The following is a 27,889-nucleotide window of genomic DNA, read 5'->3' on the forward strand; positions in this document are numbered from 1 at the left end:
AGCCTAAAAACAAGGTCGAGGGATTGTTCCCGGAACTGGCTAGCCACTACCAAACTCCCTGCTCTACAAATAAAGATACACTCTCCTGCATTGTGAACACTCCAGCCCGCACGTACTGCTTGCTGATGAGACCTTGTACCCATTTCCCTGGCTGATATATAAATCAACCAATCAAGTATAACCACGCTGAATCCCCTTACCTTCCCCTATAAAAAGCCTTAAATTTCGAGTCTTGGGGTCGACTCCTCTGTCTCCTGTGTGAGATACGAGCCGTCCCAGAGCTCTGATAATAAACTGCCTCGTGTGCTTTACATCAAGAGCCGGTCTCTCGAGTTTCTTGGGGGAGTACAATCCCGAGACTGGAGTGGGGTCTCCCCAGAGGGGGTCCTACAATAGGAATTCTGTCCTTCCCCCTCAGTCCCTTGCCTGTGCAATCTAAAAGTCATGCCTCTGTTTCCTTGCCCAGCCACTGACTGTATGGAAATGCCATATTGCCAAGTGAAGCCAACCAGAGAAGGGACCTGGCCATTAGAACCAACTCCCAACACTTCCTGACCTCGAGGGGCTCCCAAATGTCACCCAGTTTGTCCTGGTAGCTCGCCCACTGCTGTTTATAAAGTTGGGAAGCAGGTCTTTTGCATTGCAGAGGTCACGGAGCATACATAGTCGATGCCTCAGGCTCTGGGGATGCAGAGACCTGTGTCCTGGTCCTCAGTGCCTGTCACAGAGCATAAAGTCTTTGCCTTCTGAATATTTTGTCCTCAAATTTGTCTAAAATGGCAGTAAAGACAACTGCTAAGTGGAAAAGTACAGGTTTATCTGTTAACTTGAAAGCAGAGAACTAGTTTAAGGGCCTTACTTTGTCGGTTATGAGGAAAAAATAAAGCACTGTGTATTAAGGCCTTAGCACAGGGAGCGTTTAGCCAGTGTCTCATAAGCAGTTGTGCTGTTTTTCTTATCACTTCATAACAACAGGCAGCGAGTCTTCCCAGGAAACCTGGCCTTCAGGTCTACATCTGACAGGAACTCTTCTTGCCAGCCTGGGTTTCCTCACTGTCAAATGCGGACAGCACTGTCGGGCCTATGGTGACATATTGAGGAACACTCATCCAATGGTAACTCTGTGGCAGGTGTTGTGAAATACAGTGTATCAGCTGGGGGTACCTAGCAGGCCGATCCTAAAGTGTCCCCCGAGAAATCACACAGTGCAAAAGACCTGGCATAAAGGGGGACGGGTAGAGACAGATAAACTGGAGCAGAGCCATGAGAGCAAAGAAGTGGGGGACAGTGAAGGACAGAAAACAGGGCAGGAGGCAGGAGAGAGAGGTTGGCTGAGAACATGTGGGAGCAGAGAGAAAAAGGATGAAGGACAGAGTGTCTGTACTGGGGTGGCAAGCAGTCCTTTTTTGGTTTTACTTATTCACTTTATAACCGGCTCACTGCCCCTCAGAGTCTGAACCACCAACCAAAGAGCACACATGGGCTGACCTGGGCCTCCCCACACATATGTAGCAGATGTGTACCTTGGTCTTCGGGTGAGTCCCGAACAACTGGAGCAGGGCTATTCCAAAAGCTGTTGCTAGCAGTCCTCTTAAACATTAACCAGCCGCACCTGGTGGAAATGGTGGCAGGTGATGACATAAGCTGTTGCTAGGTACCTGAGAGGAGTCTGTTGGAATCACCTGCAAGCTAACATTAGGCACTGTTGTAATCTTTTTTATTTTTTAAATACTAACTTATTTAACCCTTGCTTCATCCCAGCTTTGTGCAGGTGAGAACTGAGGCACAGGGATCAGGGGTTCAAAGGTTTCAGAGAAGTGATTTGAGAAAGTCATCTGGATGAATCATTGAGGAGTTAGGAATTTACTCTAAAAAATACTATGGTCAGGCAAACGGATAACAGTGATGGGGGGCTCTAAGGAGAGGAGAGAGTGGGAGGTCTACCCGATACCCTTCTGACGATGTGTGCACATGCCCTTCTAATGATGTGTTCACATACCCTTCTGATGATGTGTGCACATGCCCTTCTGACGATGTGTGCACATACCCTTCTGATGATAGGTGCACATGCCCTTCTGACGATGTGTGCACATGCACTTCTGACGATGTGTGCACATGCCCTTCTGACTATGAGTGCACATACCCTTCAGATGATGTGTGCACATACTCTTCTGACGATGTGTGCACATACCTTTCATATGTTGTGTGCCTGTACCTGCACTAAAAAGGAGGTGGTAGGAAACAGGATGTGTAGCCACCACTACCATTGTCCATGAAAAGTCCCTTTGGCACCTAGAATTTCTTTAGCTAGGGGACTTACAGACAATTTCTCAGTGGAGAGTCTGTGTCCATAAAAGGGATCCTGCTGCAAGCGTTGCACTCAGAATAGTAACTGGATCTAACATGACATCCCTACAAGGGTCAAGCCGCTACTAACACATGGAGCTGGAATCCTGAACCAGACAGATGCCTGGTATGTGGCTGGGGTTGCATTCGTTTAATCACAGAGCTAGGGTGGACAGAGGCAGGCAGATCTCTTTGAATCCAAGGTCGGCTTCGCTCTGTACCAACTACCAATACAGTCCATATTGAGATCATGACGTAAACAAACAAACAACAAACAAGCAAGCAAACAAAATATCCACCCACCACCACCACAATCCCCAAACCAATCCATGCAGCCAGCCCTGGAGCTTGTGTTCTTGCCCTTGTTACTGGGAAGCCCCAAATAACGCAAAGATTCTGGCTGTGCCTGGAGACCGGGGCCACTGAATGACATCTGGAATCACTCCATGACAGATTGAGACTCCTTTCTCAGCCTCTTGCCATTGGTTCTCCAGCAGCTGTGGGACTGACTGGAGTAGCACGTCAGTCCTTCTTGTGACGAGATCCTGAGGTGGAGATGCCAGGGGATGAGACGTGCTCACGTCGGGGCAGCACGTATATTAAAATTGGAATACAAGACAGAGAAGATTATCATGGCCCCTGTGCAAGGATGACACGAAAATTTGTGAAGCGTTAAAAAAAAAAAAAAAAGCTGGGAGGAAGGGTGGAAGGCCTTGAAGAAGCTTTGTCTTATGCCCAGAAAACTTATTAATAAGAACAGCACTGCATCACTATTTCCAGGGGAGAAATGGGGCAGAGTTGGCAGGCTCCATTGTACAATGGGACGAAGTCCGGAAGTGGGAGGCCAAGCAAACAATGTTGCACAAAAGGAACCTGAGGAATCTCAAGGCCTGTCCCAGCACACAGCAGCCTTGGGCCTGATAACTTCAGTCTCTTCAGGGACAAGCTAAGTTGATTCCGTCAAGGCCATCGGTTTAGCCCCAGATGACTCTTGCCAAGCTTGCTCCTGAGCAAGGACACAGAGCTAGGCTTCTTTGTCCTTTCCTCAAAGCCTCTGAGAAAGACTTGGATGGGGTGGGCTAAGTGGATTTTGTTATTTATCCCATTTGATTTCTTTCCCCTCTTTCTGAACTTTCCCAAGCCACCCACAGTTCCTTGGGTTTCAGAAGCCACAACCTAACTGATGATCATCTTAAACAAAGGACTGAAACCAATGCCTGAGCACGGGAGAGCTGGTTGGCATCAAAAAAGCTCTCAGTGGCTAGGGTAATGATCAGCTAGACCAACACCACCAGAACCCTGTCTTGTAGAGCTCCAATCCTTGTCCCTGTAATGCTGAGACAGTTTGTAGTTGGCTTTTAGGTCACCGGACCTCTGTGCTTTCTGATGTCACATCATGAATAAAGGTCCTTTCCCAGTTTCATGGCCCTTGTCCCAGTTCCTCAGGACAGGTGGCAGAGCCTAGAGCATTAGACTCCCTGATTTGGGAGTTTTTACCCTAACTTGATCTCAGAGGGAGAGCTGATAGCCTAGCTAGGGAAGTCACTCGGAGGGCACCAGAGACAGGGGTGGGTGTGTGGATAGGGCCACAGACACATGAGAGGTGACTCTGAGTGATGAAGCACACAGAGTGTCACCTGGTGTGTGAGTCTGTAGCTGAATGCAGCGGGTCTGCATCATCATGGAGACTGAAGATGCCCAAGACAAGCAAACAGACAAGAGAAAGATTTCTTCTCTGCTGGCGAGCGAGTAGCAGAATTATTTCCAAATTATCATCTTCCTCAGACCAAGGAAGTGTGGAGCTCTCATCCAAGCAGACTTGTGCATCATCTCGTAAGAGAGCACTTGAGGCATGGGCCATGCTCTACTCTTCAGCCCACTTAGAAGCACTGCCCTGAGCTGTCTGTTCCAGGCCTGCCAGTATGAAGTCAAACAGTCCTCTGAGGGGGCAGTGAGGATGATTTCAGGAAGGACTGAAAGAGGACTCAGAGACCAAAGGGAATGGTGCTGTCCTCTATGGAAGACTTACACACGGCGTGGCAGTAGTTCTGAGGCAAATGGTGCCCACTTGTCTGGGTTGCAGGCTGCCTGGGCCTTGCTCAGCTGGGAATAACTAGGCTCTTTCTTTGAGCCGTACATTTCATGTGCCTTGGAGAGAAATGGATGCCAATGTCAGGGCAGCCGGAGAAGAGGAGGCCTGGAAGTTGCGAACGATGGTGGAGTGTGGGGAGCTGAGAAGTTGTTCAGAGGAACGAGCCCACAGCACAGTACAGTGGAGCAATGGTTGCCAGCCAGCTCCAGGACAAGGCCAGGAGGACACAGTGCCTTGTGGTTCAGTGTGCTGTCAGGTGAAACTACAAGAGCACAGTGTTAATGTTCAAGCCTAGCAAAAGGAAACAACCCTCTTCATTACACACACTCACGTGCACACACACACACACAGACACACACACACACACACACACACACACACCACATCAATGTAAAAATCACACCTCAGGAACAGTATCTGCAACAATTTCTGATGAGACTGATAGAAACCTGTTTCATTTTTCTATGAGATACTGAGCAGATGTCAGTTCTCTCAGACATCTGCTCAGACCAGATACTGATAATGTTACCAGGGATGCTAAGCTGTAGATAGCATCTGTGCTTTATCTCTGCCAAGCCCCCATCTTGTCCAGACCTATCCCCCTTCTCTCTCTTCAATATGCCTTTCCCCCTTGTATTTTATTTCTATCTCTCACCGTCACAAATACCTCCCTCCCCCATACACCTATGCCCTGTGTCTTTTACAGGAACCACATTGAAAAGGTGAGAGGTTGCTACAGAATTTCCGGGGGCAGTGTCTTGTGAAGACATTGTGAGCAGAGACTGGCTGCCTGAATCATGAGAAGGAAATATTTTTATCTGTCTCCACAATCCTAATGCAACCCATGCAAAAAAATCTTCTCCTGCCCATTAGCAAGAATCCATCATAAAGGGAGAGTTCTGAATTCCTAATGGATGTATAAAGTTAATGAAATTGATGTTGTATCCTAAGCACAATGAATCCGAATGTGAGGTTGTATTTCACAGTCCTGAGGACATGCCCGTGGGTTCCTTAACCTCCTCTCCCATTAGTTTTGTTTACCATCTTTGTTTTGCCTGTGCTGTACATTAGGGAATAGCTGGTGACTAAGGCACACAGATAGAAAGCTGTAGTCTTGCCTTTCAGGGTCTCAAACCCATGGCAAAACACCCTTGGACGCAAGCTTATCCGTCAAATGTTGCTCCTAGGCGAAACAACAACCTTCGGACTCTTTCACCTTTGAAAGGATGTGTGGATTTTTTTCTCCTTGTGTTTTCTTCCTGATTCTCATCTTTCCAAATATCTTTCATGGGGAAAGATTTTCACCACATGTGGTTTTGAGACTGAAGCATATTTTGGAGATTGGAGCGACAGAGAAGGAAAGGGAGAGAGGGAGAGGGAGACGACTAGCAAAGCAGGCAAAGGGTTGGAGAAATGGCATGGTTGTTAAGAGTTGTTAAAAGTTATTGAGTGATCTCGAGGAGGACGTGGGTTCAATTCCAGGCACCCACACAGGAGCTCACAATGATCTGTAACTCCAGACCAAGATCCAAGGGGATCGGCACCCCTCTCTGGCTTCTGTGAACACTGCGCCCATACATTGTACACACACACACACACACACACACACACACACACACACACACACACACATACACACACGTAGGCCTTAAAGCCAAAAATAAATGCGTGTGATTATTAACAAGAGGTAGGGAGAGGCTTGTAAATTGGTTCACAGTCAGAGCAAGAAGAAACACCTTGAAATGTAACAGTGACCTAAGAGCAGACATATATGCAGTTAGCTCAGAGATGGAAGGAGTTCCTTTATATTCGCACTGCACTTTGCAGGTCCCCTGTTGTGGTAAAAAAGAAAAAGCCGTGCAACCAGTTCCAGTGCATATCTGGATGGTGCTCTCTTGCTAGTTTCAGGTTCCGCTGTCCATAGGAAGTAGCGCTTATTTATCTCAGTGGCTCCGTGCTGGCCCTCATGGTACTATCTAACCCTGGGCGGTCGGTGAGCCATTCCTGCGTGGCACCTTGCCACACTGCTTTGCTTTCACTCCCAGTTCCCTTGGACGGTTGTTACCATGCCAGGCATACACGTCCCAATTCCATGGCAGGCTTGGTGCTTCTCTTGGATTCAATTAGGTCACCACATGAAAGAACACACCACACAATAATCTCTGACCCAATCGATAAGATATAATTTTCCCATCTAGACAGCCCAAAATCCCGCACACGCCCATCCCTTAAAAATATTCATTCAACCTGTGTCTATGTGCAGAGAAGAATCTTAACACCTGCCGCCATGTTCTCCCAGCTCCTTCTCCTCTCGTTCCCCTCTCTCCTTCTAAAACCTCTGTTCCTGCCTCCCTTCCTTCTCATCTAATGACAGACCCTGTTTTATCTTGTCTGCCTTCCCCTGCATAATGACATCAACTTACGCCCTGCGAAGGAGGAAGGCAGTGATTGCCAGCTTCTTCCTGTAGCTGTTCGGAGACACATGGATGACCAGGGGCCACATCATGAGTGGGTGGCTCAACCTGGACTCTGGAATTAGATGGCCACACTGACAGCATTCATCTCTCTGTCTGCCTCCCAACTGCGTCAGGAATGTGAGTAGCTGTTCGTATCCTTGACAGATGAGCTAAAGCTACTCTCACGAGCATACCTTCCCTGCAGAGTGGACTGTATCCCCAGAGTGTAAGCCGAAAAAGAAACCCATTGTTCTCCAAGTCACTTTCCACAGGTGTTTTTGCCAGAGCAGAAGGAACATGGCTGTGTGAGCTCTCATTCAGTGCCCAGCAGCAGTATCTCTATTAGGGATATAACCAGAAATAACTGCTCCCACCATTCCGTCCTAGAGAGGGTTTCAATCTTAGCCATAATTCCTGTCAATGTTACCTCATCTTGAAAAACGGTCTCTACGGATGTACATACTGAATTGGGGTCATACTAAGGTGCCCATAATCTGATTACTATTCTATGGCAAGGGACACACACACACACACACACACACACACACACACACACAGAGAGAGAGAGAGAGAGAGAGAGAGAGAGAGAGAGAGAGAGAGAGAGAGAGAGCGCCATGCTACCATGGAGGTAGAGAGATTTGGGTTATACATCAATAGAGCAAGGGATTTCAGCATGACTGACTACCAAAAGGTACTGGGAAGGGGCTAAGAGGAATCCTTTCTCGAAGCCTTCAGAGAGAACCTCGTGCTTCTAGGACTTTGATTTCAGACATACACCTCACCCAGAACTATGTGGACAATAAGCGTACATTATTTTAAGGCATAAGGTTTGGAATACACTGTTCTAGAAGCCTCAGTAATGGGACGCACAGAATGTCCAAGTTTATATTAGGAATACCCCAAGTTTTTCTTACTTTTGTGACAATAAATTCAGAGCTTCGGGGGTGGGGTAAATGACTGTATCTGACATATATATCATTCATGCAGCCCCAGGAGAAATGATTGCTCTATATTGAACACAAATATATTGTTTGAGTAATTAATTTTACAGAAAGGTTAATTAGTTGAAGGAAAAAACTTCTTTACAGTGTAAGAGTACACATGTATGTGTGTAGTCAGGAAGGGCACTCTCCCCACAGAAAGGTTATTTTTGCATAAGGAAGAGTTTGACATGAGGATTTCTCCTCTGACGAGGACCTTACAACTATTTCATGACGATGTTCGAATACCCCAGACTCTAAGAAGCTTGCGAAGTTTTTATTGAGATTCAAAGTAATATCTGAGGAAGTGATCATGATTTCAAATTTTAACTACAACCAAATAGCATCCCAGCAATTCCTCATCAGTCATGTCTATATGAATTAACACAGAAGCATTAGAAAACGTGTTGGCCTCCCAATAAGTAGGGTCAACATTTAGTCAAAATATGCGATTGTTGCAAAGCTTTCGAAGGCTGGCTTTGTGGGTACAGTGTATCCATAGATGCCTGAATTAACTGAAGATCTTAACTGCAGATTCTACACATTTCTCATCCTCTAATGGCTTCCTCTGGCTGCCAGGCTGAAGAAACTTCTTCACTGTGGGGAGGTTGCTGACTCTGGTTCTCAGGGCCTGCAACAGACAAATCCGAGCCTCAGAGAGCAGCTGAAGAAAGAGTTATGGTTTGCCCAGCCCTGTGCCCCTGCCGGGCAAATGACCAACTGAGCCCCTCCATCAGCAGCACGAGGGTAGAGGTTGGAGACAGACACCCAGAGACAATGAAGATGAGAGGAAGGAAATGGACTTTGTACCAATATATCTTAAAGATTCATTCTCTCTGAGTTTTTCCCGTCTTGTTTGGACATTAATCCTGCAGACTCACCACTTCTCTCAGCACATAGATACATAGAAACACCCAAATAGGTAAAAATGATGATTTGGGATAATATTGTCAGAAATGGTAGTAGAAAGGAAACGGGGACACCTGGATCCAGTCACCACAAACCTTCACCTGGAAAGAAAAATGGGAGTAGCAGGGACTGGCAGTATAGCCCAGTGGTACAGCATTTTCTTGGTAGAAGCAAGGTTTACTCACGAGCACCACAGAAAAAACAAAGGCACGTAAAAAGAGCGTGAGGGCCTAGGAATGGCTCAGTGGGCAAAGTGCCTGCTCTGCAAGCATGAGGGTGTGAGTTTGGATCCCCAACCCACATATAACCTAGGAGAGTAGTATGTGTTTCTGCTTCAATGCTATGGTGCAGAGGGTGGAGAGAGACAGCTCTGAAATTTATCGATTAGTCAGCCTACCAGATCTGATGAGGACCAGGCTCAGTGACAGACTATATCTTAAATAATAAATAAATGAATAAATAAATAAGGAAGAAAGAAAGAAAGGAAGGAAGGAAGAAATAAAGAAAGGAAAAAAGAGGGACTGTGATCCAGGAAAGGGGACTACTGTAGAAAGAAATACAATGTTCATTAATGCAGAAGCTTGAAAAAGATCTCTCCAGATATGTTCATTGTAGAAGGACAATGCTGTATCTTTGATAGAGAGAATCCCATTGAAATCAGGATCAAGTCCAAGGTGGGATAGGGTGAGGGGAGAGAGAGTGGAGTCCTGGGGTCTTTCCATTATACAAGAGAGAATATGTGTCCTGAGAGAGTATCCACCTCAGATTTCCTCATGTAACATGATTCTTTTCGTGTCTTGGAACTAGAGTCTAAAATCTCATTTTGTAGGTGTGGCTGGAGGAGAGGGGTTGCAGGAAGAAACTGGGATGTTGTAGGTTGTCCTGATGCTGCTTATATTCTGATGTTAATTCTGTTTCCTCAAGAGGTGTTACCTCGGGTGAGCCATCCATCTCATACTCATGTGAACCTTCTCCCCATTTTAACTGATCAGTAGGAGTCTATGATTGGGCAGTGGAAGGGAAAGGTGGGATTGGAGGTTTGGAGCGGGCGGGTAGTGAGGAAAAGAGGACAAGAGGGGAAGGAGAGAGGACTGAAGAGGAGGAGGAGGAAGCCATGATGGACCAGAACCATGTGGGCAGATGAAACTTCCAGGAGCAAGGGTTATTACAGCTGGGGAATAAATTAGCATAGTGTTAGATCTGCCCACTCTAACTATGTAGTTTACAACTATGTAGTTTATAATTCTACACTATGTAGTGTAGAATTGTGTGTTTTTATATTGGGTTTATTGGGGTTGGAATTAAGCAACACTGGAGTTTGCATCACTGTTAACCTTATGGTTAAAATATTGGATTCAATGACATAAGTAAGATATGGACTGTCCCATATGAAACAGAGTACCTTCAGCAGAGGGAAGTTGGCCAAAGCGCTGGGGTCCAGCTCTTCCACATGGTAGAGAACTTGAACTAGGTAAACATCAGCCCTGCTCAGCCTATTGCCAACGAGATAATCTTGTCCATGGCTCTTCAACACCTGAGGAAGTCAAGATGCTAGTTAGATCTTGAAGACAACTGGTATCAGACCTGGGGCCTCTTGAGTTTTCCTGAGCCTCATATCAAATGTCCCTTCGCTCCCTTGTGAGGTGCATGGTGCTTGTCCCTAGGCCCTGGCTCATGATAAAATCACAAAACAGATCTCTGACAATCATTCTGTCACCTGTCCTTCCCTACATGTTGGAGACGTGCCAAACTCCTAGCTCCCACTGCACTACTTCATCCTGATGACCCTAAAGGGGTGAAGCCCTGACATTTGGGAGTAATCCCTCACTGTACTCTGTAGTCTCTTTGTGGGAAGTGGCTTTGCTGTGTGACTGCACCTTTCACACATACATAGACTTTCAGTGACTACCTTCCTCCTCATTCTGCTTCCCAGTGTTCTCGTGTCTGTGGCATCTACAGAAGGCCTGAGCTGTCATCTCTGCGACGTCAGACTCTATATTATGGGATCCTCAGCACTGCTGAAGCATCAGAGGGTTAACTGCATACATGTCTATAATTAATTTTCAAATGCTAGAAATTAAATACCATGGTTAGCTGGTGGGAAGAAGGGTGCATGGGCAGAGACGGGAGGAATGGATACTTACAACAAAGCCAGTACCAGAGAATGCTGATTTTGCCATCAAATAGATGATACACAATGTGTTCTTTAAACTAACTTTGTTTCTTTCTGTCTGCCTTCCCTCCCTCCCTCCCTCCCTCCCTCCCTCCCTCCCTTCCTTCTTCCCTCCCACCCTTCCTTCCTTCCTTCCTTCCTTCCTTCCTTCCTTCCTTTCTCCCTCCCTCCCTCCCTCCCTCCCTCCCTTCCTTCCTTCCTTCCTCCCTCCCTCCCTCCTTCCCTCCCACCCTCTCTTCCTCCCTCCCTCCCTTCCTTCCTTCCTCCTTTCCTATTTTTGAATACAAGGTTTCATATAGCCCAGGTTGGCCTCAAGATCACTACATTTTAGCCTTGTTTTGTGTAGCAGAATCTTAGCAGAGCCTTCGTATCTGGCATGAATTCTGAAGTGAAGGCACCTAGACTTTGAAGTGGCCTTTTGTAAATAGTCAGTGATTGTTATTTGAAATTTTAAGAGGTTTCTCTTCTGAGGGATTCTTAGAGCCTTTGCATAAGTTAGTCCCTAGGACATAGATGGTAAACCAGGAACTCTCTCCCTCCCTATGTCTGAGAATGGCTTAGGTAATGGTTCCTTCAGACAACCCCTGGATCAGATAAGATGTTTTGGTATGTGGAAATTGACTTCCTAAAAAGCCTCTTGTGTAACAAAAAGAGGCTCAGAAAAACGGGGTTCTGGTGTCAATTTATCTGAGAAACCTAGGTTTAATCCTGTAGTATCTCTCCCTCTCCTTCTCCATTTCCCCCTCCTCTTCCCCTCCCCCCTCTGCATTAATTGTCCTGTGTAACCCAAAATGCAGACAGTCTTAAGCTGATCCCTAGTCTATAGCATGATGCTCTTAGTAAGTCGGACCCTTGAGATCCTACAAGTTAAGTGCTCATGAATGGCATCCGTGTTCCCAACAAGGGGACGTCAGAGACTTCCTGTACCACATCTTCAATTGAAGACAGATGAGGGGCATCCATGGACTAAAGAACAAGTCTGGAACAAGTGTATGGTTTAACTCACACAGTGCTTGGCGTTTTGTTATAGCATCTTTGGCTGCTCAGGACTGTCCCCTGAGGACTCCTAGACCCTCTGAGCATGGGCAAGGTCAGTGAACTTCCTCTCACCTTTTCAAAGGCAGGAAAGTAACGGTTCCTTGCTTTGTCCTTGATTTTGGCAAGACTTGCCTCTTTCTCCCCAGGGGGAATGTAAGGGTAATGGAGAACTATTTCATCCAGATCCGCCACTCCTTCTGCATACATGTCGATGCTGAAAAACAGACAAGCATCTTGTTAAAACTGTCCTGCCTCAGATTTTACTGCTAAAGGATGTAAAAGGTTGTGGTAAATTCCTTCACCTCTGATAGTACTGTGGAGCCAGTAATCGCAATCTGACTTTTATTTGTAGCTTAGCAGTACTTTGAGATTTTTCAAAAAACAAACATATCTCTCTAGATAGCTCTGGCTGGCCTGTAATTTACTATGGTGACAGGTTTTTGTCACCAAGTTCAGAGATTAAAGGCAAATGCCACCACCTTCGTAATATTCCACTTTGAAAGACTTGACTGTCTAGCAAGCAATGTTCTTCTCTGCATCCTCTCTTTAACATTTGGCTTTTTTTTTTACTTTTTTTTTTACATTATAAATAGCTCATCTGTGTACATTCCTGTATGATTATTCCTGAGTATGTATTTTCATTCCCCTTGTGCATTTCTCTATTAATGGAGCTGCTAGGGGCTTTGATGCTTAGCTTTTTGAGAAACAACTCACAGTTCCATGGAAAACTTTAGTTCGAAAAGAGAGGTCCTATCACGGGAGAAAGGAGACCTCAGGATCAGTCTTGGCAGTTTCCACAAAAACCTTCATGCAACCCTAGCATCTCTGCACTGGACTCCATGAGCCACAAGCAGCCTGGCTGTATATAGATTTAGATGGTGACCTGGAACCATGGCTGTGCCTTGTAATGGTCAGAACTAGAAGATAGACTCTTGGGTCCTCCTTCTCCTTACCCTCAGTCAAAGACTTGGCCTCTGTCCAAAGATATTGGCTAAAATATCTCTTCTAAAGACTAAACAAATGGAAACAGGATTCCAACATCTCCTATTCTATAGCAACACTTCTCTAACCCTCATGTTCTTCATCTCCATGGTATTCCTCCTAACGGATGTCAGTGTATGTACATCCAAGCACACAACCCCATTGTGTTCATGAATCCCTTGCCATGGTTATGTTCACTCAAGAGAGGATGAAATCTTTTCCAGAGAAAGTCACCGTACAGGGCTCTCTCCTTCATGTCCTTCCCATAGAGGTTGTATTTGGTGGCAATGTAGTTGAGAATGGCTCTGGTCTGCACCAGCTTCATCCCATCAATCTCCACCATGGGCACTTGCTGGAACATCAAACTCCCATCTATTGGATGAAGCAAAGAGAAAGGGAAAGGAAAATAATTTGTAAAATCTATGGTCAGATATATTTAAAACAAAACAGATTTGATGACTTGATAACTTTCAGTGAAATAGCATTTACATTTTTGTTTTCTGCATCTTTTGTGTCTTTTAAGATCCAGCCTATTACTTTACTGGTATTTTTATTTCATACCACGAACACTAATGCTGTTATCTGTTGACAGGATGTGATGGTGTGTTTATTTCATTTTCATGTATATTTTAGAAAGAAGTTGAAAGAGATATAGTTGTACTGTCAGCAGGTTTCTTTGTAATAAAAAAGAAAGTCCTCAAGTCTCTTGCTGTTCATAATATCAAGACAAGATCATGAATGTGCTTCTATGTAGGTTCCTGTGTGCTTTTCACTAACACAAAGGGACAGTATGTACTGGACAGGCCCAGTGATCGTCACCCATAAGTGTTGGCCTTCTCCCTTTCTCCGCTTATCCTCTCAGAGGATTCCACATAACCAGCATAATCTTTTTGTTAATCCTCGAGCACAGTATTACACGCAAATCAGTTTGTTAAACCTGCCAAAATTCAAGGTAGGTGACTGACTTCTATTTGCTCCTGGCATCAGGTGAGTTGTATGTGGGTGGAGGGCACTGTGGGAACCTGAGCTGACTGCACTGAGCATGTGACAGCAGAGATGGGACCCCCGTGGGGCTCTGGGGATGGTTTCTCAGTGACTACAAAGAGCTTTTCAGTTCCTTTAACTGAGATTTTCAGATCTGCTCACAGAGACTTGTGGTTTACAATCTATCACCTTATCCATCAATGAACACAAGAATTAGGCAGGTTCTTTAATGTTTAAAGTTTCTACCAGAGACTACCCTCAGGAATGTTTAGATCTGTTTCTTACCATTCCTTAGCCTGGCCAGGTCATCCCGAGTTTTCAGAAATTGTTCTTCAAACTAGGAAACAGAAAGAGTAACCAAGTCTTTATTGGTTAATTTCACCTTTTTCATTTTGAAGGCTCCTGTCCATAGGATATATGAAATAAGAAAGCTAATTTTAAACTTGTCAAGAACACAGGTAAGCTAGTCATAGCTAATGGGAACTTATAGCGGGTGTCTTATGGCCAGGAGCTGTCGTCACATCGCTTCACCTTACTGTAGTTGACGTCATCTTTCCCAGGACTCTACCTGTGCTGCTGAGTAAATCATGACTTACAGGAATGCCAGTAGCAGGGAAATGCTGGTGTGTTCTTCTGGCTATGCATTTGTAATATTTCATCCGATCCCAAGGGGGATCATAAGGAACATTGTGTGTCTCCAGAGTGGAATATGGCACGAACGTATGTCTAATATCCTGCCACTAGGCTTCTGCTGTATTTAACAGCACTTATCTCTTCAGGCAGGAGCCTTGCTTCAGTGAGCGAAGCACTTCCTGTTCGCTAAACTCTTTTTCTCTTGCAAGTAAAGTTGCCTTTCCTGGAAAATGGGGACACAATAATGTAGCGTTCCTGAGGTAAGAAAGCATTAATATCTCCATACTTTTTTTTTTGTCACTGATCTTTTGTCCTTCTGAATGTATTAGGTTCTTTACACCAACCATGCTACTGAGTCTTCTTGTGTCTCAGTACCCTAATCCATAGAATGCATTTATTTACAATGCCTGTTTTTGGTTGATTTCAAGACTAAATCGCTAAGGCGTGCAAGCCACCTTTAAAACCACCGGTTGTACAGTAAGTGATCAGTAAGCGTGAGACACCATTAGGGTTTGTAAAAACTTTTTATTGATTCTTTCTGAACATCATATCAACGTCGATCCCATTCATCCCCCTATCCCTCCACATCCTCCATCCACCTTGGCAGTCTTCCCCACACAAAACAAACAAAATAAAACAAAACCTTCCTGTGGAAGCTGTGTTGGGTCACAGTGGGTCTCACAGCTAATCCAAAAAGCTTCAGTTGGAAATGTTGGTTGCAATGGGTCATTGGTCTAGTTCGAGGCCTCCGGCTTTTGCCACACTGTCACTACTGGATCCTCATGAGGATTCCCCTCAGAGATTTTGTGTCATGGAGATCCTGATGCTTTGGTTCTGCAGAACTGGCCCCTTCTGAAGCTCCAGCAGTTCATAGGTGGGAGAGATGTGAACCTACTCTAAGCCCTGGCTCTGGGCCTGGGTGGTGGTTGAGTTGTTCAGCCTGCCTTCTTTCCCATACCCATGTCACCAGGGCTACATCTCTTGATTTACACATGCAAGAGATAGAGCTAGCTATCGAGAAGAGGGACTGGCTCTCCAATGCTCAGACCATTGGGGCCAACTCTCCTACACTCCTACATCTCCTGTTCCCATGCCACCAAATGATCAACAAGGCACTGGGGCAGCACTCTGACCCTCATATCCTCGGGCTGGTTCATCTATACCCATGCCACCAGGGCCAGGTCTACTATGCTGTCCTGGCTAGCTGTGGCCTGCTTTCCCAAGTGCAGTAGCCAGCAAGAGGTGGGGACATCATTAGGATTTCAAAAGATGGATGTAAACACAAAAAACACACCTCTCAACTCAAAGGAGATAAGAGAGAGTTTATTTTGGATCCACGTTGGATTGGCCATGGCCTGAGAACATGGGTTTTGATGACCCCAAGTTTAATTGTTCCAATAGGGAATGAATTTTATGACAGAACAAAGAAGGCACATGTTAAAGGTATATTTAAAATATAGGCGTTGGAAACAATATAGAGGTGGGTTATAGCCATGTGGTAGAATGCTAACTATAGACCTCTGTGCTACCTGATAACATGTCAACTCTTAGGCTGGTGGTGAATCAGCATCAGCGTTTGTTAAGTAAATACATTCCATATTTTTCATCTGTTTATGAGACGTTAGATCTGACACAGAGGTGTACAAAGAATGGACCCAAAGGGGGCTCAAGTTTGTCCAAGATTAGCCTCTGGGTCTGTGGCAAGCCAAACTCTCCATAGTCTTAATCAGTCTCTGCAGACTTAGCTTCTTTTCAGGAATTTTTGTCCCCAGGTACCTTTTGGTATCATCCCTTTTGTTTTTAAATATAGCTTAAACTATTCTCACATTGCTGAAAAAATGTACTTTGTCCTAGAACCATATCTGATCATTTACGTGTTTTCCTGAAATGAGTCATTGTGCGTGTGATGTCTGCTGGGAGCAGGGCCTTGCATCTGCTACAACTCCAGTAGCCATGCATATCTCATAGAGAGAGAGGACAGGTGGATTGTATATAATAATACAAGTTGTTTTGTAGGCAGAACCCAAGGAAAGCCCATGGAACGAGTCATCAAGGCATGTGACTCTTGAGGTTGACATGTTTGCTTGCCCTCATGGCTTTGTCTCATGTTAGCTGGGAGATGGTATAATCAGTCAGTTAACATGGGAAAGACTTCACTCCCTCATTTGTAAAGTTAGAGGAAGTGTACTCTTCTTTAAAAGAATACTGGAAAGTTTTCAAAAACATTCAGTACCTCACTTGCCCCACAGAGAGCAAATGTCATTACATAATGCCTTAGGGTTACTCTCAGTGACTATTTGACTTTTACAGAGCCATTGGTAGTGAAAATTCAGGACTTTGGGCTTATCGAGAGTGCTCTGTGGATCAGTTTCTTGTGGTACTGTATGATTCCACTAGTGTATCACGCTCTAGAAGCAATAAGAGGTCGTATGATAACACTTTGCCAAACACCTAGCCCAGGAAAATCATAAGGGGTAGAAAGTTGTTATCCCAGGAGGGTGGGCAAGGTGAGATGGGGCTGGGAGTGTGATGATGATGGTGAGGAGGAAGATGGATGGGGAGATAGTGATCATCCTTTGGATACAGAAGTTCTGAGCCAGAGGTTCCAGGCCACTTGTTCCCAGCAGGCTCTTCAGTCATGCTGAGAGGCAGGAGAGGAAGATGGCAACATTGCTTCTTGCTCTGTCTGTACTGACCTTCCTCTACCCAGAGGGTTGGGAGTCTTGAAACACAAGGCTGTCATCTGGTTACCCGGGAAACCACACATTCATTTGTGTGAAGAAAACAATCTTGGGTGTTTTGACACATTTTTTTTTCCTTTTTTCTTCATTGAATTTGAAACAGGATCGGGCCACACAGTAGATACATTCGCAGAGTAGATGTGAATGGGTGGTAATCTGAGGCTTTGGGAAACAGCTCGCCAAGAAGCAGAGATAGTAGAAACTCATGTGAGAGATAAGATCTCATATAGGGACAAGATCTCTCGGCAGTTTTCATGAGTTCTTTTCTCACAAACATGGCCACCCATTTGTGGGATGCCTCTGCCTAGATTGAAACGTATTCCCTTGTAACACCTGTAGAAAGCAGTATCCAGCTGGATCACAAAGATCCCACCAGATTACTGTGCAAAAAAGTTTGAAAAAAAATGCCTTTTAACCATGTTTAAAAGAAAAAAAAAACTTGATTCGTTTTCATTCATACCGTGAATGAAAAATTCCTATAGAGAAGCTATATCTCACTGTGAACCAAAATCCTGTGGGAAGAGTCTGTCTGTCCAATAGACGTTATTGGGATGTCAATGCTCTGAAGAGTTGGAATTTATAGGTTCAGACTCTAATTCCTTTATCTTGGGCTCGCTTTAGCCTTGTGGAAAAGCCATTCCTTGGCCCACCTTGTATCTGAACTAACATCTCACGATAATAAATAAAAACCTTTTAGAAGCTCTTGACACAGAACACCTTTGACAACAAATGCCCACCAATATATGTTAAACTTAGCTTGACATATTACCTTCTTTGTTCTGTAAAACTATAAAACCCTTTTATGTTGGAACATGGGTGTTGGGCGCAACATCTGTCTGTGTTCCCTGGACCATGTTAACTCACAGTGCGTAGTTAGATAGAACAAGCTATCTCTTATTCCTTTTAAGAGGAGAGCTATGGCTACCACAGTGACAATATGACGTCCAAAGGCAAGCATTCTGTCAGTCTTTTATGGCCCTATACCTCCATGACCCAGAAAAAAAAAATCCTGACTTCTCTAGCTGATATAAACGAATACGTTTCATGCTCAACAGAGGATTGGCATTGTCTCCTGTCCACCTCATCTGGTGTGTGTATTTTCTGGGTGATTACATTCATTTCCTAAGAGTGTATGCTTCAGTCCTTTTATTGTTGACGTGTCTGGGGGTGTGTGAAAGTAATCAGAAACTTATGAGGTTCCTCTTTGTACCCCTCACTCTCAACAGTTGTCAAGACATGGCAGCGGGGCTCTCTCCTGTAAGCCCATCCACACCTCTTTTCTCATCCCTTGAAGGAACTCTCACATCCCATGCACGCATCCACCATCTATACCAACGTTGGGTCAACCACACACTGTGCAAAGGTGCTGTCATAGCTTATAGCAGACTTGCAGAGCTATCCCTGCAAGGAGAACGTATAGATTAAAAACGAGGCGGGAGGACAGGAGCCACAGTGGGACATTGAGGAGCAGTGTCAGGAACATTCCTTTAAAGCTGACAACGTGGCTCTCAACGCAGAAGCATCATTCGTTTGTAGAGAGAAATATCCTGCTCCATTTTCTGCTTTTAGGAATGTCAAACAGCTGGGTGTGGTGAGCATGGCTGTGATCCCTGGCTGCTGGAGAAGCAGAGATATTTTCTGGCTAACCAACCTAGCATGCTTGGTAAGTTCCAGGCCAGTGAACGAACTTGTCTTTAAGCAAAGCAAAACAAACAAAACAACAAAACAAAACAATCAGTGGTGACTGGTACCTGAGAAATCAGATGAAATGTTATCCTCCAGCCTCCACATATGTGCCTAACTACATACACTTATGCATCCTTACACCCAGATATATACCCAAATCACAAAGCATAGAGTCTGTGTAAAGGAAACCAACTACAATACACGAAAACACTAAACATTAAAGGCCCTTTAACATCACCAAGAAGGCGATGTTCGTGTTTCTATTTTTTCTTTTAATGGCATAACTTTTAGGTTTAGCTTTTTAATTACAGTTTAAATTTAAAGAAAGTATATAGTTTTGATAAATTACACGTCTTTTAGTTTGAGTTTTTTTTTTTCTTTTTTTCAGAGCTGGGGACCGAACCCAGGGCCTTGCGCTTGCTAGGCAAGCGCTCTACCACTGAGCTAAATCCCCAACCCCTTGAGTTTTATTTTTATTCTCTCTCCTTTGTGTGTGTGTGTGTGTGTGTGTGTGTGTGTGTGTGTGTGTGTGTGTGTGTGTGTGTGGCAGTTTTTATCTTAGGTCATTCAGTAAGACGCTTTGTCAGTTCGTGTGAGGAAAGTGTTTGACAACGAGGTCCCACTTAAATGACTCATGCAGAACTTACCTCTACTCCAGCTGCAGCCAGGAGCCACCGGATGGGCTCCATTCTCCCCCTGCCATCGAAGTAGTGAAGGACTGGCTTCCCCGGCATGGCAGCAATTGCTTGAGTTCTCTAAACAGAGATGAAGCACAGCCTGTTCTAAAAGTCTGTCCTACGAGGGGGTCTGGACAACGGCTGCTAAAGAAGTGTCTGCCTTCTTTAGGGCAGGGTCGGAAACATCCCTGGACTCTGTTCCATGGTCCAAATTGGTAGCTATCAGGAGCCACCCTCAGGTTGCACCAAACCAGTTAGTGTCTCCATCAGTTAATATGTGACTTAAAAAAACATAGGATCAGAGTTCAGAGTGGAGGATGATAACATGTGGGACATTATAGGAAAACAAAGTACCAGCAAACTACAGTCTCTCTCTTCCTTCCCCTCCTCTCGGGTCCCTCCCCCTTCCCCTCCTGGTGAAGGTCTAACCCAGGGCTTTTCACTGGCTAGGCGAGGCCTGTATCCCTGAGCCTCATCCCCGGCCCAGATCTCCTCTAACACACTGCCTTTAGCACACACATGGCCACATGAACTGCCTATTTCTCCATGGCTCAGTTAAGGAACCTGGACATCAGTAAGTTTAATGCAGTGTGCACAATTGCCCTGAAGTCAGGGATGGACAGGAAGAGTCAGAGGGAGGAACAAAGACAAGAAGGATCTGTTCCCTCATAAGCGAACACATCAAACCCAGAGGACACGGCTAACACAGCGATGGCCATGGCAGCAGGCACTGTTAAGCCCTTTGGCTGTTAAGCTGCATTTGAGTAAGAACAGAGTGGACTTCAGAAGCTGTGCTTGACCACATGGAGAGAATATGCTAAGAATTACTCAGGTGCCCCTCAAAATAACCAAATTCTCCCCACAGACACAGAATCCTAACTTCTTGCTTCTATGTCTGCTTCTGCATTTGAATGGTGCTCAGTTCATTTTAAAGAATATAGATAGGACCAGGTTAAGGGTGTCCAGCTATGCCATGCTGAGTATTCTTGTCAGCTCATCTTCTCCTTATCCTAATTTTAAAACATAACCTGCTGGGACTATTAAATATTTTTTAAGTGCACTGCTGGAAAGACAGAGGTTTCTGGAATAGCTAGCCCAAATGAAACACTGTTCTGGTTTTAACTCATCCATTTAAAATTTGAGTCTAGGATTTATTTCCTATGGTATTGGTTTTCAAAATGTGTGTGGAAATCTCTAGAAGGGCTATGAAGATCACCATTTTTTTAATGGACTAGGAAAAAGATAAGAAGTACCAGAGTACAGAAAGGGTTAAATAGGTGACCGTGCTTTCAGTTCAGTGTGTACACCATACAGATGAATAGATGTGTGTCCATATGCTCAATTAGTCATTGCTAAGAATTAGGAGATCCTGCATGAGTCCAGTGAGGAAATATGACAGCTCCCCATCTCAGGATGCTTGGAGGTAGCATACACACACAAACACACACACACACACACACACACACACACACAAAACTTAAATAAATTTTAAGAAGCAATGAAGCAATGGCCCCCGGGACAGATGGGACCAATGAAGTCGTGGATATAAAACTAAACTCAGGGGCATCACACTTTCCCTCTACAGATCCTAATAGCTGTTACAAAGCATTATATTTGTCGTTGGAGAGCTTTTGATACTGTACAGTTGGAAACACTATCCTTGTCTTTACTAACATGTATTTTTTTTAAGTATATCCACTTGGATTTAAAATAGCAAATTACTTTAAATACCTTCACTTATAACATAGAGCTCCTGAGCCCCAAACTTTATGTTGTAAAATCTATGGTAATTATAATTGCTTCGTTATTTTTATATCTGTAGAAGGTGATTATTTCATGTTCATATTAGGTAGAACGATTGAGCAGGAGGAAGCGATAGTAAAGTTTGAGTGGCTGCAGGTGATTGATCCTTGGGAACACTGAGCCAAGCGGTTCAAATCTGCTTACTAAACCGATTAGCATCTATAGAGGATCACATTACATGACATTTCATCATAACGCCCCGCCCCTCATGCTATCACTCTGCAGTCTCCAAACAAGAGCTTTCTAATGGTTCTCCACCAGGGCAAAGGGTATCACACAGCCTCACAGAGTCAACAGAGAATGAGAACCAGAGAGACCGAATGATTTCATGGGGTCTCACATGTTCTTCAGCCACATCCAGGTCCTGTCAGGGACCTGCCCAACAGGGGCAGCTGTTGGTGCTCCTTCACAGAGGTCTTCAGGGAGTTCAGGGAGAAGCAACACACTCCCGCTCTCAGAGTATTGCACTTGTCCTAGTTACAGGTCAGGGCTTCTCCACGCCACCCTGGAGCCCTCCTGAGCTCCATGCTGCTCTCCTGAGCACCTACTGCCTATTTCCCCAGAGTCCTTCAGCCAAGTCAGTGTTGGAAGAGGGACTAGAGGGAGCATCTAACGCACGAATGCCTTTCTGTTAGCAGGTTTTGGGAGACTTCAGGGAAAGAAAACACAGATAAAGGTTTTCGGTGCTTTACTGTGAGGATTTAGGAACTCAGTGTGAGGAAGATTAATGTTGCTGTATTTGTCCCACTAAGAAAACTTGCTGCTGAGTGAGTTGGGACACAACTTCCATCCCAGTACCTGAGACGTCGAGGCAGGAGGATAAGAATTTGAGCTAAATATTAGCCAGGTGTTTCAAAATAATAACAAAACAGAATACAAGCATATAAAAAGAACACGAAGAAAACATGTGTGGGAAAAAATGAGCTTCTTTTGAAATGAACAAATCCATAAAGGTTTGAAGTAGTAAATTAAAGGAGTTCTATCTCTGGTTAATCCTAACATCTGATTAAGGGTGACACACCTTCAGAGGTAGAAGGAAGTCTCACAGATTAAATCCTTCCAGCTTTGGAGACATATGAACTCAATAGATTTCTAAATCTGGTTCTCCCTTTCCCTTCTCACTGTAGAAAGTTGCACCCTCCCTGCAGAAGCTAATGAACAACACAATAAATCAATAGGCATAACACTCATAGCAGAGACATCACACAAGCATGTTCACCATGGCCTCCGTTCCTGGGAGACTAGTGTGTGTCTGAACACATCAGCCATCCATCATATCTGAAGAAACCATGATGTACCAGCGAAGGATGATTTTCCAACATGGTCCTTTCTCTCTAGAGTTTAAAGATATCCATGTGCCTTGTGGAAACCTGGCAGAGCACAATGTGTTCAACGGTAACCTCACACATGTGTTTTGGAAACCTCAATCCATGAATCCTGATTCAGATGACCAAGCACAAAGAACCATAAGAGAAGGCAAGTGAGCTAAGAGATTGGGGACCTCTCTGTTTTGCATTGGGATGGGGAGCTACTTGCCAGGTACAGAAAACTTTCAAAGTCTGAGATGTCTACCTCCCTCTGGTCACATCAGGACCACATCTCACTCAAACATTACTTGGGTAGCATCTTGCCAGCCTGCTCCTCTAAAATGTCTATTCAATATCCTTCTCCACCAACTCACTTCCTATGAATTGTTAGACCTGGTTACTCTGACATCTGGACTTTCAGAAAACTTCACAGTCTTTCTTTTGTAATAGGTCCCTTTCCCCCAGTGCTAACATTTGTTCTGTGTCATTGTTGACTTCCACATTCTAATGACCTCCACATTCTGGCTACCTGTCAAATGCTCCCGTGTTTGCCCTCTCTGTTAAGAATTCTGAAGTGTTAATCCTTGAGAAGGCAGGTCCTCATTGATCGTCAGGACTTATTGCTTGCCGTCTACTGAGGTTGGGGAGACATATTGGGCTCCCACAGCATGAAGGTAATGCACATGTGAAACACCACACTCTTTGGTGGTAGAGGTCTGGGGTCTATCTCAACATTCTAAAACGGAGAGGGAGGAAGCCCTTTATAGATTGGGTAGCCAGGTAACAGGGGAAGTGTTGTGTAGTGATTTCCTCTGAACTAAAACAATCTTGGGAAAGGAAGAACTAGCCTTATAATTCTGAGAAAGCTAAGGTAACCTAAGAGACTTAGGAAGATCATAAAAGCTGTAAGATTTACAAGGCCCCTCCCCATGTTTACAAAAGCAGAGAACAAAAGCTGGAAATTTTCCAATGAAGCTTCCTAGAAGCTAGACAGGAAGCTCTAGGAGGCAGCTTTTGAGTCATTACCAATGTCTTTGATTCAGACACACGCCTGTTAGTAACCTCAATCAAGGATTTAAATGTTAGGCAACGGGTTTAGGAGTGCTACTTTTAATCCAAGAAGTTTCCCCATAACACTAGATTGTGTGTGGTTTATGAGGTCCATTGCACTGGTCTATGGTCTGATAGGACAGAATGCAGTCCAAAAAGCTTAATGATCAAAGCATGTGGTTAGACTATAAACATAACTCATTATGTTATTCAAATTTTCAAGCAGCTAAGGAGAGGACCTCGATTTCTTTCCTCATTTATTTCATTTCTTTGTCTTTGTGGCTTGCCTCAGCCTCCCAATTCCCAATTGCACCCTGGTTTCTTCTTTAGAAAAAGCGACTCTAGCTTGAATCCCATGCTTCTTTTTCCTGGACATAATTCCAGGTTGTCTAGGCTATTTCCTACTCTATTCTCGCCTTATTAAGTCAGTTTGCTTCTGAGCATTAAATTCTTATACCATAATCTTCTAAATCCTTTTCTTTTCAAATCTCTGCAACAATGTATCCAGCAGAAATGGAGTCAACAACTCTTAAACTGTCCCTGAGGGAGCTACACCAAGTCTGCATAACCCAAGTATAAAAGAAATGTTTGCTTGTGCTAAAGTATTTTCTATGTACCTAAGGGGTGTGTGTGTGTGTGTGTGTGTGTGTGTGTGTGTGTGTGTGTGTGTGTTAGGTAGAAAAATTGATTCGATCAGTACTTACCTTGTTAAAAAGCTGCTCCCTCTAAGTTTCACAACACATCAAGAGTTCTCGATGTTTTATAGCTCTTTACTGCATTTGACTAAGCCCTTCCCACTTAAGGGGAGATAGTCCAATAAGGTAAAAGCTGCTCCCACAGTGTCCAGTGGCCAGAAATTTCTATGAAAGATTAGAAGAAAAATGCAAAGTCATGCCTGAGTTGCTAAACAGTTGGTTAATGTGTTTCCCCTCCAATGCTGCCAGCAGAAAGCTGGCAGGAAGTCTTTCAACAAGTTTAACTCTTTGGAAGTCAGTGTAGATGCATTTTCCAGGAAACTTCCAGTGAGGTTTCATAGGTGGCAGGCAAGGGCTAAAGAAAACGGGACATCTCTGTTTCTAAGCTGGGAGGTGCTATAAAGAGCATACCACTAGGGAGTATTTCTGTTGCCTGGCCATGGTAGGGAACGTGCTTAGACTAAAAGGAGATGTTTTTCTTGAGCTTCACATCGACATGGGTGTCCTGGATTTTACCTTCTCACCAAAAGGCCTTCGGATGTGCTCTGTGTTCAGTTAGACTCTTCCACCCTCAGCTACTATTAATTTTCTCAATTATTGTGTCTTGAGTTATTTTCACATTTATGTTTCATTTTTAACATAATATAACATGAGCATAATGTTTTCAATATGATTAATGAATTTTATACATGTCATGTCCCTGTAAAGGGGCCCAAAATATGTCCTTAGTGCCTACTCAGTAAATTAATGTATAACAATTTTGACAGAAAGTGAAATAGTATTGAAAAATCCAAATTATCCATCATTTTCACCCGTCAACTGCTGCTTTTTGTCAACTATGCTGTAGAGTAAGTTATCATGTGTCCCTTTTTTTTTTTTTTTTTTTTTTTTTTTTGATGGCAGCACCGAGGTTTATTGGAGCATCCTAATACAGATGCTGGGGCTTGCCCATGGTGCTCTTGATGTACAGAGCCCGGACGTTCTGCCAGTTTTTCTTGAGTAAGGACACCAAGAAGTTGACAGCCAGGTGGATGTTGTAGACCAGCTCGTCATCGGTCATCTTCATGTGGCCGACGGCAACAGCCAGACACAGCAACTTCTTCATCTGGAACTTGATTGTGGATTTCACCTCATCCACTTTGGCCACCATGTTTTCATTGTGTGTCAGCAGGGAGGGGAACTTGCCTGCCTTGTTTAGGCCTGGGCCCAGGATACGTGGGATTTGCTTGATCAGAGACTCGGAGGCCAAAAAGCCATCGTACTTCTTGTCCAGTTTTTTGACCAACTTCTTGTTCTTGTTAAGCTTCTTGAGCGCCTCGATGTCCATGTGGGGGATATCCACGGCCTTGGCTTCATCACAGTGCTGCTGGTCCCCCAGGACGCACACGGAGAACTTGGGGCGAGGGGTGGACTTAAGCCTGACGGTGCCCGAGAAGCGTTTGTCCTTCTGAGGGTCGTAGTTCTTCAGGCTGATCTGCAGCTCCACCGTCTCCAGAAACTTGCGGCGCTTACGCTGGTTCCCATGCAGGACTTCCCGCACCGCCTCGTAGAGGGTGTCACGTGAAACTTTGCTGCTCATGGGTGCGGCTGTGGGAACCGGAAAAGAAGCCATGTGTCCCTTTCAAAGTATACTCCCATGTCCAAACCCCAGGATATTTTAAATATGAATTGAATTAGAAAAGGTTTTTAAGAGACAGATGTATTTAATTGGTAGGGAGTCCATCTTTAATAATCTGTATAAAACTTCCAGTGTGGCAGCAGGCACCTCCATAGAAGCAGAGATGTGAACAAGGTGAGCTGGAGAAGAAAGAACTCGGAGCTCAACACCATTTCATCAGACATCTTTCCTCAATCATTAGACATATATGGGTTTTTGTCTGCAGTATTTCTGGGCACTGCCTGCACCCTTGGTGCTCACATAAGCCAGAAGAGGTCATCAGATCTTACACTGGCGTTTTGGATGGCTGTGAACTGCTATGTAGGTGCTGGGAGTCAAACCCAAGTCCTCTGAAAGAGCAGCCAGTGCTCTTACACTGAACCATCTCTCCAGTACCCACACAGATACCTTAAAGACATTCATTCCCAGTCATTCTGGTTTCTGTCCTGTACATTAAACTCTTTCATTTATGGTCTGATACCATCTAAGGGATGCCCATGTGTCAGACGCTAACTCACAGGGAGTAGACAAGATGGAAACACAGAAATAAGACTGAACCATGCACACGGGGCTGAGACAGGAGTGCCTACAGTCTGATCACAGCCATCACGGCCAATTCTCACAGATAAAACTGAGCGACTGAGGAGGGGAAGGCATTTGCCAAAGGGTCTGTGCAGAGAACAGCAGTGGATCTCACAGTAACAGCCTGGGCTGAGAGATGGAGAGGGGCTGGATACAGAGTGCAAGACCAAGGCAGACCTGGGGTGCCGGTGTGAGATCCCGAAAGGATCTGTGTTCTCATCCACTCTCCTTCACGGTACTAACCCAAAGGAAGGCCCCCACATAAATATGTGTAGATCACATACATGTTATTCTTTTCATTTATATAACATTGTTCAGAATTTCCATTCTAATAATTGTGAAAGGCATTGGATAGGGTCACTCTTAGGACTAACTTAAGCTGTCCCAGTCAGAGCCCTTCTCTAAAGCCAAGGGTGACCAGGTGCACTTCATTCTGCCCTGTCTGCAGCCACCGTCTCTTGTCTTGCTTGCAATGCATCAGGACATGGATCAGTGAGCTAAACCATGCAGGCATAAATGCATGTCCAGAAGGATGGTTAAGCAGTGTCCACTCTATGGAAGCACTTGGTCTTCTCTATGGTGGATCCTCAGGGATTTCTGAAATGCCTTCCTCAGTACAAACCTATTAGTAGCCCCTGAGACATGATCAAACAAGCCTCGTGTGTCTGTGGGATGAGTTGAGGCTGTGCTTGGCAGGTTCTCGGGTGAGAGGTTGCGGTAATAACTATCTATCTATCTATCTATCTATCTATCTATCTATCTATCTATGTATAGTATAAAATATCAGTCTTTTGGAATTCATTTGGAGGACTGGAGAGATGGCTCAGCTATTAAGACCATTAGTCGCTCTTGCAGAAGATACAGGTCCAGTGCCCATCCCCCACATGGCACCTCATGACTTTCTGTATTATCAATCTCCCAGGCTTTGACATCCTTTTCTGTCTTCTGTGAGCACCAGAAACAGATTTGGCATCCAAACATATCAGCAGGCAAAACGTTCAAGCACACATAAACTCAAAGCAAATCTTTAAAAATAAGCATTAAGGATTATATATAGTTGTATGCTCTCTATTTTTATAGAAGGCTTGTTGCAACTGTT

The 27,889-nt window shown here is 44.5% G+C and overlaps 1 protein-coding gene, 1 non-coding gene and 1 pseudogene across 3 annotated transcripts; 1 reads left to right on the plus strand and 2 right to left on the minus strand.

Annotated features, from left to right (window-relative positions):
* Positions 1-2,919: 2,919 nt before the first annotated feature.
* LOC120094861 (U6 spliceosomal RNA) lies at positions 2,920-3,030 on the plus strand. Its single transcript, XR_005489560.1, has one exon. It is a non-coding gene; the product is annotated as a U6 spliceosomal RNA (small nuclear RNA).
* Positions 3,031-8,132: 5,102 nt separating this feature from the next.
* Positions 8,133-24,852, minus strand: Gsta1 (glutathione S-transferase alpha 1). 2 transcript variants are annotated; one of them, NM_031509.2, is given in 7 exon segments: positions 8,133-8,505; positions 10,186-10,317; positions 12,067-12,208; positions 13,215-13,347; positions 14,245-14,296; positions 19,667-19,774; positions 24,561-24,778. In NM_031509.2, coding segments are annotated over 6 exon segments (666 nt in total). In that variant the 5' UTR covers positions 19,754-19,774; positions 24,561-24,778; the 3' UTR covers positions 8,133-8,385.
* Positions 25,447-26,156, minus strand: Rpl10a-ps1 (ribosomal protein L10A, pseudogene 1; annotated as a pseudogene).

This window comes from Rattus norvegicus, chromosome 9, assembly GCF_036323735.1.
Source record: "Rattus norvegicus strain BN/NHsdMcwi chromosome 9, GRCr8, whole genome shotgun sequence".
Taxonomy (NCBI): Eukaryota; Metazoa; Chordata; class Mammalia; order Rodentia; family Muridae; genus Rattus; species Rattus norvegicus.